General features: G+C 40.9%; 1 protein-coding gene across 1 annotated transcript; it reads right to left on the reverse strand.

Annotated features, from left to right (window-relative positions):
* Positions 1 to 415: 415 nt before the first annotated feature.
* LOC126180361 (bolA-like protein DDB_G0274169) lies at positions 416 to 12,241 on the reverse strand. The gene is made up of 4 exons (XM_049924688.1): positions 12,105 to 12,241; positions 11,756 to 11,991; positions 10,633 to 10,701; positions 416 to 633 (listed from the first exon to the last, which is right to left on the reverse strand). The coding sequence occupies exons 1-4, from the start codon at positions 12,130 to 12,132 to the stop codon at positions 553 to 555; spliced, it is 414 nt and encodes a 137-aa protein (XP_049780645.1). The 5' UTR covers positions 12,133 to 12,241; the 3' UTR covers positions 416 to 552.
* Between the last annotated feature and the right edge of the window lie 217 nt (positions 12,242 to 12,458).

Consider the following 12,458-nt stretch of genomic DNA (forward strand, 5'->3'; position numbering starts at 1 on the left):
CATTTTGAAAAATATTTGGAGTTTGAATAATATGGCCTGAAACTCACCTCAATTAGTCCAAATCAGTAATCTTTCACTGTACATGTTTTACTCATTTCCTCTGCTCAGAAATTCCTTTATAGAAGACAAACTGTCACTGATTCACAATACTTAGTTTAATAAAAATATTTGTCACCTGTGCTATATATCTTCTTTACCATTGTTTCCTGACACAGAATTTTGCACCTCTTAATATAATTTCTTCCAAATATAAACATAAATTTCTGCTTTAACACATGATCTTAAACTGAAGTTAAGTTCATTTTCTTACTTAAAATAATTGTTTAAATTTTCTGCATAACTTATTTCCCATTTCACCAGTAGCAGATGATGTAATCACAAACTTGAAGGGGAGATAAAAAGAAGCAAAACAATGTTTCTTGACATGAAAGAATCTTTATTTTAATGAAACCTACAGTTTATAACAATACATACTCAAGACAGTTGATTGACATGATACAGAGGCATACTTCTTTTATTTTCAAATATGCTTTCAGATGTGTTATGAAACATTTATTTTCCAAAACCACCTTTACATGCTGGACTAGACGTCACTTCCTTGCTTGACTCTTCCCACTGCTTCGGAGTTTTTGCCTTAAATGACACAAATTAAAGAGACTTCTTTGAAACTGCCACATATAGGTAAACAAGCATTACAGATTGCACACTCACCTCTTTTTATCAGTTTTACAAGGAGCTACCATCAGCAAGCAGATTAGCAAATAATAAATGAAGTTACAGTAGTCTCTCTTTCATAAAGATCATGGCTATGCACACTTAACAGTATAGAAATTGGTTGACAGAAATCACTTCTAGAAATCATGTCACGTACAGCACTGACATGAATGAAATGTTTTTTCAGTTTATGTTGGTAACACTCAGAGCAGAAGTATAATTACATGAAAATGGTCCTTTCAGTATCTTAAACCTGTTCTAAGATGATACAAAAACTTTGTGGAAATGCAATACAGTTTCATTAGTTGCAGATGTTTAACCCCCTCCCCCCCCCCCCCTTTTTTAAGAGTAATGTTCATAATGGCTGTGTGATTAATTCTAAATCTCAGTAGCCCTGCAATGGAAAACACTAAAGAAAATAAGAATCCAAATGCCAATAAAGACAAAAACAAGTTACGAATGTACGAATGATATAAAGTGCACTGATAGCTTGATTGCTATACGTTAATGATTCACTAGCTGCTTTATGCCATTGTGTTTTGGAAAGGCATCTGAGATTATGCAAAAGAACTTGCTCTTCTTCTATCAGGAGTGTACTGAAAGTTTCTAGAGGAATGATGGGTACCAAGTGATCGGAAAAAGGTGCAGGTCATTACCTTTTTCAAGAAAGACTGTTGCACAGATGCACATAATTATAGGCCTATGTCACTGACATCAATCTGTTGTAACATTATGGAACATGTTTTATTCTCAAGTGTTATGGTATTTTTTGAGAATGAAACTCCCCACTATAAAAATCAACATGGATTTGATAAACCAAGATCTTGTAAAACTCAGGTTTCTCTTTTCAGCCAAAAAATTCAGAGCGTCAAACACAAAGTTGTCCAAGTAGATGCTGTTTTTCTTAATGTCTGGATGGTATTAGATAAATTTGCACTGTTCTTTAGTACACAAAAGAAAAGCTTACTGAGTATTGGGACAGATTTGTGACTGGCTCCAGGACTTGTCAGCATGTAGCGCTTTTCTCACATGATATACTGAAAGCTTTGGATCAAGGTAGTCAGATAGATGCAGTATTTCTTGATTTCCAAAAAGCATTTGACTTAGTCCCACATCTACATTTGTTGTCAAAAGTATGATCATATGGCGTATCAAGTGAAATTTGTGACTGGACTGAAGGAACTGACCTGGAAGATTCTTGCAGACAGACATAAACCATCCTGGTCAAGTCTATTAACAAAGTTCCAAGAACTGGCTTTAAATGATGACTCTAGGAATATACTAATTCCCCTATGTACTGGTCACATAGGGATTGTGAGGATAAGATTAAAATGATTATTGTGTGCACAGAGGCATTCAGTGATATGTACACTCTGCCAAGCAACTAATGGTAACTTGCAGAGTGTACAATGATGAGACAAAACATTATGATGACCTTTTTCACAGCTTGTTTGCCCATCTTTGGAACAAGATACACCACAGATTCTGTGTATCAGGGGTCTGACAGTTTCTTGGTAAGTTTGTGGAGGTATGTGGCATTAGATGTCTATGCATAGGTCATGTAATTTGTGTAAATAGCAGGCCACCGATTTATATACAATGTGCTGATGCCCGATAGTGACCCAGATGAGCTGCATAGGATTTACATCAGGTGATTTGGCTGCTGAGACATCAACATGAGTACATTATAATGCTCCTCAAACCACTGCAGCATGGTTCTGGCTCTGAGACATGGACAATCATGCTGCTGAAAGATGACATCGCCGTCTGGGAATACATCTAGCACGAAGGGATGCAGGTGGTTTGCAGCTGTCAGTGTGTCTTTAATTACTGCCACAGGCCCTATGCAAGTGCAGGAGAATGTCTCCCATGGCACAGTACTGCTCCCACCAGCCTGTGGCTATGGCGCACTGCACGATTTGAGCCACCGTTCACACTGATGACAGCATTTGTGGAGACAACCAGCAACCTAGTGTAGCAAAAATGTGATTCACCTGAAGAGCCGACATGTTTCCATTAATCGATAGCTGAATCCTTGATGGTCCTGCATCCACTGCAATTGCAACTGGAGAGTCATTGTTGGGTCAACACGTGAACACACAGGAGTGGTCTGCTGCGGAGCTCCATGTTCAAGAATGCACAATGAACGGTGTGCTCCGAAACATTTAGGTGTGCACCAGCATTGTGCTCTTTCGGCAGATATGCCATAGGTCACCATCTAAGCACTTCACAGAGCAAATAAGCCTCCGAAACCCCATATTCTGTGAAAAGTCATGGATGTCCTTCCATTTAGTGTTTACTGGTAGTTTCCCTGCCCTTCTATTTCTTTTCATAGATGCTCACAACAGTAGCATGTGAACATTTGACCAGCTTCGCCATTTTCGAGATACTCCTTTACAGGCTCTGTGTAGCAATAATCTGTCCTTTGTCAAAATCACTTATGTCTATGGATTTCCCCAGTTGAAATCCATATCTATGCTATGGTGATCCCTTAGCAGATCCATGTCTGCTCCACTAACATAGCATGTCACGTGTTGGCAATGCCACCAGGCAACACCCAATGTCGTGTGAGCATTGGTCATAATGTTTTGCCTTATTAGTATAGATGTAGAGCTCAAAGTGTGGTTCTTAAACGTTTGAAAATGGCAGACGTAAAGGTAAGTTAGTGAGTACCCCAAAGAAATGGTGTAGTGGATAATGTTGGAAGTTCTATGATCCTGTTCATAGACAATGTTGTTTTCTATAGGAAAGTTGCAATTCCAGAATATGGTAGCAAATTACAGCAAAAGCTGTGTTACAGGGCCAGGTAGATGACCTTTAACATTAACAAATGTAGCACAATGTGCATAAATAGTTGAAGGATCATTTACTGTTTGTTTAGCAACTGTAAAGTACATCTACATCTACATCAACATGATTACTCTGCAATTCACATTTAAGTGCTTGGCAGAGGGTTCATTGAACCACAATCATACTATCTCCCTACCATTCCACTCCCGAACAGCGCGTGGGAAAAACGAACACCTAAACCTTTCTGTTCGAGCTCTGATTTCTCTTATTTTATTTTGATGATCATTTCTACCTATGTAGGTTGGGCTCAACAAAATATTTTCGCATTCAGAAGAGAAAGTTGGTGACTGAAATTTCGTAAATAGATCTCGCCATGACGAAAAATGTCTTTGCTTTAATGACTTCCATCCCAACTCGCGTATCATATCTGCCACACTCTCTCCCCTATTACGCGATAATAGAAAACGAGCTGCCCTTTTTTGCACCCTTTCGATGTCCTCGGTCAATCCCACCTGGAAAGGATCCCACACCGCGCAGCAATATTCTAACAGAGGACGAACGAGTGTAGTGTAAGCCATCTCTTTAGTGGACTTGTGGCATCTTCTAAGTGTCCTGCCAATGAAACGCAACCTTTTGTTCGCCTTCCCCACAATATTATCTATGTGGTCTTTCCAACTGAAGTTGTTCGTAATTTTTACACCCAGGTACTTAGTTGAATTGACAGCTTTGAGAATTGTACTATTTATCAAGTAATTAAATTCCAACGGATATCTTTTGGAACTCACTTATCGTTACTTAGCGTCAACTGCCACCTGCCACACCATACAGCAATCTTTTTTAAATCACTTTGCAACTGATACTGGTCTTCGGATGACCTTACTAGACGGTAAATTACAGCATCATCTGCGAACAACCTAAGAGAACTGCTCATATTGTCACCCAGGTCATTTATATAGATCAGGAACAGCAGAGGTCCCAGGACGCTTCCCTGGGGAACACCCGATATCACTTCAGTTTTACTCGATGATTTGCCGTCTATTACTATGAACTGCGACCTTCCTGACAGGAAATCACAAATCCAGTCGCACAACTGAGACGATACCCCATAGGCCCGCAGCTTGATTAGAAATCGCTTGTGAGGAACGGTGTCAAAATCTTTCCAGAAATCTAGAAATACGGAATCAACTTGAGATCCCCTGTCGATAGCGGCCATTACTTCGTGCGAATAAAGAGCTAGCTGCATTGCACAAGAACGATGTTTCCTGAAACCATGCTGATTATGTATCAATAGATCGTTCCCCTCGAGGTGATTCATGATGTTTGAATACAGTATATGCTCCAAAACCCTACTGCAAACCGACGTCAATGATTTAGGTCTGTAGTTCGATGGATTACTCCTACTACCCTCTTAAAACACTGGTGCGACCTGCGCAATTTTCCAATCTGTAGGTACAGATCTATCGGTGAGCAAGAGGTTGTATATGATTGCTAAGTAGGGAGCTATTGTATCAACATAATCTGAAAGGAACCTAATCGGTATACAATCTGGACCTGAAGACTTGCCCGTATCAAGCGATTTGAGTTGCTTCGCAACCCCTAAGGTATCTACTTCTAAGAAACTCATGCTAGCAGCTGTTCGCGTTTCAAATTCCGGAATATTCCATTCGTCTTCCCTGGTGAAGGAATTTCGGAAAACTGCGTTCAATAACTCCGCTTTAGCGGCACAATCGTCGGTAACAGTACCATCGGCACTGTGCAGCAAAGGTATTGACTGCGTCTTGCCGCTTGCGTACTTTACATAGGACCAGAATTTCTTCGGATTTTCTACCAAATTTCGAGACAATGTTTCGTTGTGGAACCTATTAAAGGCATCTCGCATTGAAGTCTGTGCCAAATTTCGCGCATCTGTAAATTTTAGCCAATCTTCGGGATTTCGCGTTCTTCTGAACTTCGCATGCTTTCTCCGTTGCCTCTGCAACAGCGTTCGGACCTGTTTTGTGTACCACAGGGGATCAGTTCCATCTCTTACCAATTTATGAGGTATAAATCTCTCAATTGCTGTTGCTACTATATCTTTGAATTTGAGCCACATCTCGTCTACATTTGCATAGTCAGTTCGGAAGGAATGGAGATTCTCTCTTAGGAAAGCTTCTAGTGACACTTTATCCGCTTTTTTAAATAAAATTATTTTGCGTTTGTTTCTGGTGGATTTGGAAGAAACGGTATTGAGCCTAGCTACAACGACCTTGTGATCACTTATCCCTGTATCAGTCAGGATGCTCTCTATTAGCTATAGATTTTTTGTGGCTAAGAGGTCAAGTGTGTTTTCGCAACCATTTACAATTCGCGTGGGTTCATGGACTAACTGCCCGAAATAATTTTCGGAAAAAGCATTTAGGACAATCTCTGAAGATGTTTTCTGCCTATAACCGGTTTTCAACAAGTATTTTTGCCAACATATCGAGGGAAGGTTGAAGTCCCCACCAACTATAACCGTATGAGTGGGGTATTTATTTGTTACGAGAATCAAATTTTCTCTGAACTGTTCAGCAACTATATCATTGGAGTCTGGGGGTCGGTAGAAGGAGCCAATTACTAACTTAATTCGGCTGTTAAGTATAACCTCCACCCATACCAATTCGTACGGAGTATCTACTTCGACTTCACTACAAGGTAAACCACTACTGACAGACACAAACACTCCACCACCAATTCTGCCTGACTATCTTTCCTGAACACCGTCTGAGACTTCGTAAAAATTTCTGCAGAACTTATTTCAGGCTTTAGCCAGCTTTCTGTACCTATAATGATTTCAGCTTCTGTGCTTTCTATTAGCACTTGAAGCTCAGGGACTTTCCCAACACAACTACAACAATTTACAACTACAATTCCGACTGTTCCTTGATCCAAGCACGTCCTGTATTTGCCATGCACCCTTTGAGATTGCAGCCCACCCTGTACTTTCCCGAGGCCTTCTAACCTAAAAAACCACCCAGTCCATGCCACACAGCCTCCGCTACCTGTGTAGCCGCTAACTGAGTGTAGTGAACTCCTGACCTATTCACCGGAACCCGAAACCCCACCACCCTACGGCGCAAATCAAGGAATCTGCAACCAACATGGTCGCAAAACTGTCTGAGCCTCTGATTCAGACCCTCCACCCGGCTCTGCACCAAAGGACCGCAGTCGGTTCTGTCAACGATGCTGCAGATGGTGAGCTCTGCCTTCATCTCGTAAGCAAGACCGGCAGCCTTCACCAAATCAGATAGCCGCTGGAATCCAGAGAGAATTTCCTCAGATCCAAAGCGACACACGTCATTAGTGCCGACATGTGCCACCACCTGCAGTTGGCTGCACCCTGTGCTCTTCATGGCATTTGGAAGGACCCTTTCCACATCAGGAATGACTCCACCCGGAATGCACATGGAGTGCACACTGGATTTCTTCCCCTCCTTAGCCACCATATCCCTAAGGGGCCCCATTACGCACCTTACATTGGAGCTTCCAACTACCAATAAGCCCACCCTCTGCGACTGCCTGGACCTTGAAGGCTGAGAATCATCCTCTGAAACAGGGCAGGCAGCTGCATCTGGCTCAGCCAGAGACAGTACCTGAAACCTTTTTGTCAGACGCACCAGGGAGGCTTTCTGATCAGCCTCCGGGGACATCTTTCGCTGCCTGCCATGCCTTGGAACGACCTCCCAATCAACCACAGGCGAGGGCTCAGCCCCCACTGCGGACAGCAACCGAGGCAACCACAGTGGCAGACCGATCTCTGGACAGACGGGACGAGGTTGACATCCCCGTGATACCCAAGTCCGGCTCCCCACAGTGGTGCCCATTGGCGACAGCCCCAAGCTGCGCGACCGAAGTTAGCGCCGCCTGCAACTGTGAGCGAAGGGATGCCAACTCAGCCCCATCCGAACACAGCAATCACAGTCCCCGTCCATTCTAATCGATGTTGAACAACAGTTACTGAAACACGAGTCTGTGCCTAGATAAAGCAAGGGAAACACGCAAAGAATGTATGAACTGACCGGTAGAAATGCCTAATGACTGTGCTACAATCTGCCTGAATTTACAATTACAGTAACTAAAACTCGAAATTACACCTCGTGTACGAAACTATGTAACAAATAAGTGAGCTGGGAGTATACGACTTGCTGCTGGCAACTGCTATCGAACGGCGACAGGGAGCACACTGGCTGTGACCAACCGACACTGGCCGTTCAAAACAAAAACAGAAGACAAACAACTACGCGAATTTACACTATTCAGATACTACAGCGCGATGCTACAACTCTCAAATACTATAATACCTAGTAGTAATTGTCATGAGTGACCTAAATTGAACATAAAACTAATGGTAGGAAATGCAGATATCAGGCTGACAGTGATTGAATGAATCATAAGGAAGTCTAATAAATAATTCATGAACAAAAGAAGTAACTTACAAAACATTTTTAAGGTAGAGTCCTGAGTACTGCTCAGCAGTCTGGGACCAACACAAAGGGGAGGGGGAAGAGGTAAAAAAAGTGGGGGGGGGGGGGGGGAAGAGAGGAAAAGATAGAGTTAAAAAGATAAAAAGATAGATGTAAAAACAAAGATGATGTGACTTACCAAACGAAAGCGCTGGCACGTCGATAGACACACAAACAAACACAAACATACACACAAAATTCTAGCTTTCGCAACCAACAGTTACCTGATCAGGAAAGAGGGAAGGAGAGGGAAAGACGAAAGGATTTGGGTTTTAAGGGAGAGGGTAAGGAGTCATTCCAATCCCGGGAGCGGAAAGACTTACCTTAGGGGGAAAAAAGGACAGGTATACACACACACGCACACACACATATTGTGTGTATTTCCTGATGAGGCAACCGTTGGTTGCGAAAGCTAGAATTTTGTGTGTATGTTTGTGTGTCTATCGACATGCCAGCACTTTCGTTTGGTAAGTCACATCATCACATCATCTTTGTTTTTAGATTTTTTTTTTCCCCACGTGGAATGTTTCCTTCTATTATATTAAAAAGATAGATGGATGGATAGATAGATAGGTAGACAGAGAGAGAGAGAGAGAGAGAGAGAGAGAGAGAGAGAGAGAGAGAGAGAGAGAGAGAGAGAGAAAGAGAGAGAGAGTTAAAATTCTGAGAGCATACGTTGTTTCAAGAAGAGTAGACCAATGTATTGTTTTTCCACACACATCTCCCACAATAACAATGATGAGAAAATCAGAGAAATTACAGTTCATGTGGTGGTTTACTCATACTTATTCTTCCCATTTACAAATGGAACATGGAAAAATGTGGGAGGGGGGTATATATTGTTGCCAGATGAACCCTCCAACACACGTAAACTATGTGATCAAAAGTAGCCAGACACCCCCCACAAACTCACGGACTTCGAGCGTGGTCAGGTGATTGGGTGTCACCTGTGTCGTACGTATGTACACAAGATTTCCACACTCCTAAAGATCCCTTGGTCCACTGTTTCCAATGTGATAGTGAAGCAAAAATGTGAAGGGACATGTACAGCACAAAAGCGTTCAGGCCGACCTCGTCTGTTGACTGACAGAGACCGCTGACAGTTGAAGAAGGTCGTAATATGTAATAGGCAGACAGCTATCCAGACCATCATACAGGAATTCCAAACTGCATCAGGATCCAGTGCAAGTACTATGAAAGTTAGGGGGAAGATGAGAAAACTTCGATTTAATGGACGAGCAGCTGTTCATACACCACACATCACACTTGTAAATGCCAAATGACACCTCGCTTGGTGTAAGGAGTGTAAACATTGGACAATTGAACTGTGAAAAAATATTGTGTGGAGTACACAATGTGGTAATCCAATGGCAGGGTGTGCCCAGTGAACATCATTTGCCAGCATGTGTAGTGCCAACAGTAACATTCGGAGGTGCTAGAGTTATGGTATGGTTGTGTTTTCAATGGAGGGAGCTTGCACTCATTGTTATTTTGCATGGCACTATCACAGCACAGGACTACATTGATGTTTTAGGTGCCTTCTTGCTTCCCAATGTTGAAGAGCAATTCGGGGATGGTGACTGCATCTTTCAACACGACTGAGCACCTGTTCATAATGCACAGCCTGTGGCAGAATAGTTACATGATAACAACATCCCTGTATTGAACTGGCCTGCACAGAGTTCTGGCCTGAATCCTATACAACACTTTTGGGATGTTTTGGAACGCTGACTTCATACCAGGCTTCACCTACCGACATCATGCAGCACTCCGTGAGGAATGGGCTGCCATTCCCCAAGAAATCTTCGAGCAACTGATTGAGCAGATGCCTGCAAGAGTGGAAGCTGTAATCAAGGCTACGGGTGGGCAACAGCATACTGAATTCTAGCATTACTGATGGAGGGCACCACAAAGTTCTAAGTCATTTTCAGCCAGGAGTTCGGATACTTTTGATCACATAATGCAGCACAATGATAGTGGCTTGGAGAGTATAGATGTGGATGTAGAAGTACAATGTATGAAGTCAAAGAAAGGTGATCTACTTTTATACCATCAAAATACAGCAATTTGCACAACTCATAGAATTAGTAAGTTTTTTAGTCAGGTGAGGTGTTGTTGCAGGGTCATACACATTTTCCAATTGTGACTCTTTATATACTGAAGTCAAGCAGAATTATTCATATGATGTGGATGTAACACCCTACATAAGTGTGCTGAAAAGCATTCTTCAAGAGGAGTGTACACAAACAATTGTTCTGAAAAATATTTTCACTTTTTCCTCTGGTTTGGTCAGTCACTCTTCATGAAAGCACACATCTCTTGCACTTTCTTTGGACATATACAGAAAGTAATGAATTCAGAACAACTATTGCATGAGTATAATTTTAGGTGGTGTAGCTTACTTTAGGATATTACCTGGTGCTGAAATACTTATTTGCTGTACTAAAACGTGAGCATATGCTCATGGATGCTCCCTCTCTCAAAAGTTCCTAACATATGATGTAGCACAATGTGTCTTAAATGTATTCGCCCTCCCCATCTCTCTACATTCTGGTTGCACAATTTATATGTTAGATATAAAGAGAATATTGTACAATGTACATTATGCTCTGTAGTCAGTACTTGTTCTTATTTTAAGCACACTTACCACAATTGATAAGGCATGAACACCATTTTTCAGTTCATCCTTCAGTATTTCATTTACTATTCGATGCCTCTGAAATAAAATGAAAAATATTAAATACTTAGCTGCACATAGTGACTAAATTACATGGCAAATTGCTGAAAGTATGTTACTGAAATGTTAACGGACTTGATCAAACACACTATAGATGGTATTAAGGTGTTCCATAGGTGGACAATGCATATAACTGAGAAAATTGCAACTTTTTGTTTAGTGGTGTCTTTCCTTTCATTTTACTAGGTTACATTTAGCTTGTGGAAGCATAAATAGTATTTACCAATGTAGTAATAGTTTATTGATTAAGTTGCGTCTTTTTTGTGTACTGGTGTGTCTACATTGGCTCCTCCCACATCCCACAAGGTTCTCAGTCCTTATGGTGTCTATGGAACCCAATGGATTATGAAAATTCAACAGATATTGACACAAATAAAAATCTTACAGAATGAAGAATATATGACAGAAAAATTATAAAACTAAAGACTTTATCATAAGCTAATGCACAATGACAAAATTTTCAGCATGTAATAATACTAGTTTTTTTACTAAACAATACCCATATATGTTACTTTTGTAATGTCTGCCTTTGTTAAATTCAGTAACCACAGTTATGCTTTCTACTGCCTTATAAAGAGCAAATAATGTTTTTGAATTTTAGATGAATAAGTAAAAGTTTAAAAAGTTTGAGCATTTGGAACATGCCCTCCATTGTTCCAGGTCAACACTAATAACTAATGTCTTGGCATCAGTGGTGATTTCATTATGCCGTTTCTGGCCATAGATTCTTTTAAGTATATTCAAATCTGCAGAGACGCTTATTGGCCCTACTGAAAAAGAGGATCATGTGAGATACTACCAAATATGGTATAGGCAATCGTGGAAGGCATGAATAATTTAGAATAACAGCGTTTGGCCATTTACACATTAAACGCAGTTCTCAGATCAACTGTACAAAATCATTATTCAGGGGTCTCAAACACAACGCAACTAAATGTAATGAATGCACTTGTTTCATGCAGTCACTTGACAGTTCATTCTAACCAAAGATCTGCAAAAAGTACGAAAAACTTTATATTACATATCAACCCACATTTATAAGAGGCAACGTTTCAAATTTTTCTGAAACGACGACGACTTTGAAATGAGTTTCCGAACCACGGGGCACATTATGCATGTATGATTCATTAATAATCTGAATATGGTGTGGCTGCAAATTCTCTGACAGTTTTTGGCGTATTGATGTTTCAATCGGTTTCGCAGCTGGTTCTGAATTAATAGACATTTTATTTAACCCACATCGACCACAGAGTCGTACGTTTTGTACACCTGTAAAGAAAAAGGTTCATCATAAGGAATATGGTTGGAAGGAATTGTAAACAAATTGAAAATTTTGTTCGATGTTGCTAATGAGTTTAATTGACATAAGGAAATATTCTCACTTGTAACCAATTTGACTGATCGAATCATTCGCCGAGTCGTCGACTATTGAAGGAGTCAATCAGCTGTCAGCTGTCTAGCATAAACAAACCACAACTGCCTACTACAGCACTGGCAACCCAAACTCGACAAGCTGCGCGCATCTTCCGTTTAACGATTTAAATTGTGACGATTTACTAAAAGTGTATTTAGTTCTTTTTGGAGAGGAGAAACTTGCGTCATTAAAAAATAAATAAAAAGTACTCATTGGGCAAATGTGTGTGTTTCGGACTATATGAGGACAGCTGACTTTAGAGTCTGTGATATGAGAGTGGACAACAATACTTGACGAATTTTTGTATTCGCGATGTCACTTT

This window comes from Schistocerca cancellata, chromosome 1 (assembly GCF_023864275.1).
Source record: "Schistocerca cancellata isolate TAMUIC-IGC-003103 chromosome 1, iqSchCanc2.1, whole genome shotgun sequence".
NCBI classification, from domain to species: Eukaryota; Metazoa; Arthropoda; class Insecta; order Orthoptera; family Acrididae; genus Schistocerca; species Schistocerca cancellata.

Coding starts and splice junctions, on each gene's coding strand:
- LOC126180361 (XM_049924688.1), bottom strand. CDS start 12,132: ATGATTCGATCAGTCAAATTGGTTACAA. Junction 11,992..12,104: donor ATCAGTCAAATTGGTTACAA/GTGAGAATATTT, acceptor TTTTCTTTACAG/GTGTACAAAACGTACGACTC. Junction 634..10,632: donor TTCATGCCTTATCAATTGTG/GTAAGTGTGCTT, acceptor GTGTCATTTAAG/GCAAAAACTCCGAAGCAGTG.